This window comes from Kryptolebias marmoratus, linkage group LG3 (genome assembly GCF_001649575.2).
Source record: "Kryptolebias marmoratus isolate JLee-2015 linkage group LG3, ASM164957v2, whole genome shotgun sequence".
NCBI lineage: Eukaryota > Metazoa > Chordata > Actinopteri > Cyprinodontiformes > Rivulidae > Kryptolebias > Kryptolebias marmoratus.
Window position 1 is genome coordinate 1,170,139 of NC_051432.1, and position 2,780 is coordinate 1,172,918.

General features: G+C 43.9%; 1 protein-coding gene across 1 annotated transcript; it reads right to left on the reverse strand.

Moving 5' to 3' along the window:
* Positions 1–1,394: 1,394 nt before the first annotated feature.
* LOC108245309 (rho-related GTP-binding protein RhoU-like) lies at positions 1,395–1,819 on the reverse strand (the record flags this gene model as incomplete). The annotated part of the gene is made up of 1 exon (XM_025009551.1): positions 1,395–1,819. A coding segment is annotated over exon 1 (411 nt), but the record flags the coding sequence as incomplete, so codon positions are not given.
* Between the last annotated feature and the right edge of the window lie 961 nt (positions 1,820–2,780).

The following is a 2,780-nucleotide window of genomic DNA, read 5'->3' on the forward strand; positions in this document are numbered from 1 at the left end:
CCGACTTTCATTTCACCATAAAGTATAGACCTGGAAAAACTAATGCTGATGCTGACACCCTGTCATGTTACCCAGTTCCTCTCAAAGACCATCTAAGTGAATATACAGAAGTCATGCCCCCAGAGGGGGTCTCTGCACTCTGGCAGGGAGACAAAGCTATAAGAGATGACGATGTACCATGGGTGGCTGTTTTAAAATTGTACCAGAGTGATGACGACACTAACATTGAAGAAACCCTGGTTATTATCCCAGAAAACATCACTGTGGCGCAGAGGGATGATGCTGTCATCTGTGAGGTGATAAATCTCAAAATGAAGGGATGGAAACCTAACAGTAACGATAAGAGTCAGATGAGAGACACACAGGCTCATAAATGAATGGAAAAGACTGTCGTTGGACAGGAGAGTGTTGTACAGACAAACCGGACACAGAAAGCAGCTTGTTTTACAGTAAACTGAAGCAAACTATGTTAAAAACACTGCATGATGATGTGGGGCATGTTGGAGCCGACAAAGTCATCCAGCTTGCCAGGGAAAGGTTTTATTGGCCCTTTATGCAAATTGACATTGAAGATTATAGCATCTGCCAGTGCACTTGTATCAAGCAGAAACAACCAAACAAGCTTCAGAAAGCACCAATGGGATCAATAACAACTAGTGCCCCTTTTGAGCTCATTTCTGTGAACTATCTGTACCTTGAACCAAGCAAAGGTGGCTATGAGTACATTCTGGTCCTGGTTGATCACTTTACTTGTTTTGCACAAGCCTACGCAACTAAGAATAAATCAGGCAAAACTGCAGCTGAGATGATGTTTTATGACTTCATTCCACGCTTTGGCTACCCTGAAAAGTTACATCATGATCAGGGAAAAGAGTTTGAGAACAATTTGTTCCAACAACTTGAACTGTTTGCAGGAATAACCTGCATTCTCGAACAACCCCATATCATCCACAGGGGAACCTGTAGCCAGAGGGTTGCCAGTTCAACCCCCACTCTGTCCATCTTGGGTTCTTGGGCAAGACACTTCACCCTCCTTGGCTGCTGGTGGTAGTCAGAGTACTTAGCAGTGCCAGTGTAATTGCAGCTTCACTTCTGTCAGTTTGCCCCAGGGCAGCTGTGGCTACAATGTAGCTAACCACCATCAGTGTGTGAATGTGTTGGGATTCTGGGAGTGGTGTTTTATTTTTTATCCAGCAGGTGGCACCATGGGAGCAGGCAGGAAAAAGGCAGCGGGCTACCTGGCACACCTGGGTTAATTTACACCTGATTACTGGGAGTATACACTCCTGATCAAAATCTTAGGACCAGTCAAAAAACTGCAAGAATTTGCATTTTGCACTATTGGATCTTAAGAAGGTTCTATGTAGAGCTTCACAATGTTAAAAGAAGAAATCAGCGTAAGAGACAAAAACTTTTGAGCGGGGAATTATTTGAAAACTGTCCATCTGCTGGAAGCTTGCCAGGATGGCTGAATCAAAAGTGTCTTTCAGGTTCTTCTGAGTCAGGGCCGAGCACTCTGCAAAGCCCACTGCCCTGAGCTCCAGGGCCAGCTGCCGGCCCTCCTCTGTGCTCACCGGTCGCTGCTGGTTCTGTGCCAAGTGGATCAGCACCTGCACGTCTTCTCTCAGGTCCAGCTGGGTGCCGACCAGGACCAGGGGCGCGTCGGGACAGTGTTGACGGATATCAGGAAGCCATTTGCTGGTGAGGTTGCGGAAAGAGCAGGGCCGAACCACACTGTAGCAGAGGAGGAAGACGTCTGAGTTCCTGTAGCACAGCGGCCGGAGTCGCTCTAACTCATCCTGCATGGAGAAACAAGCAGGTGGATGTTACACTTCTGGATTACTGTTAGCTAAAGCCATGGAAAAAACAGAGCAAAATTATGAACCACTCTACATGTGCTTAGATTTTTAATTTGTAAAAGAAATCAGTGTGGATTTTTTTCACACACAAACCTGGGCAATGTTTTATCTTTTAGCTAACAAAAGTAAAATTGTAAGATACAGTACATTTATTTGGAACTATTTTCAACTGCAGAGAACAATAGAATAAAATGAAAGCTCCTTCACTTTTGTCTTACAGAGCCTGTTGACCTTAGCCATAAGTCAGAGATCATCAAGTAACTGTCAGGATCTGGGGGTTTTGGGGGTTTTTTGTATTGACTTTTTGGTTTCTTTAATTCTGTTATTTGGTTCTTGTGTTTTGCTTTGCCTTGGTTCAGTTCTTGTTTCTTGTGTCTTTGTTTCATATCATCATTCACTTCTCCTCAGTCAGTCTCTTGTTTTCCTGCTACGCCCATCTTCACCTGATCCTAGTTGTTATCACTCACCTGTGCCCACTTCACCTAATTGCCCTCTGTTTTAAAACCCGGTCTCTCCTCCACTCACTGCTGGTTCATTGTCGCTTCATACGCTGTCTGGTTGTCCCTCTCGTCTTGTGTTTCAGGTTTGCTTGTGTCTGGTTCCTAGATTCTGTTATGTTTAGTTTTGCTGCCACGTCAGCCGTTGTTTTTGGTTATCTTTTATTTTAATAAATTAGTTCTTGCACGAGTCTGAGCTCTGGGTTCGCCTCCTTCTCCATCCACATGACAGTAGCGGCCCATGGGCCACTTTTCACCTACAGTTATGTATGTGTGGGTGTGGATATGGTGAGGGAAGATTTTTTAAAGTTGCAGCTTTCCAGATCAACTTTACAATTAAAGCTCTTACAGACCATAAATGTGCTGTTTCCTACAAAACATTTTCCACTATACTGAATATATATTTTATTTAATTTATTATTTA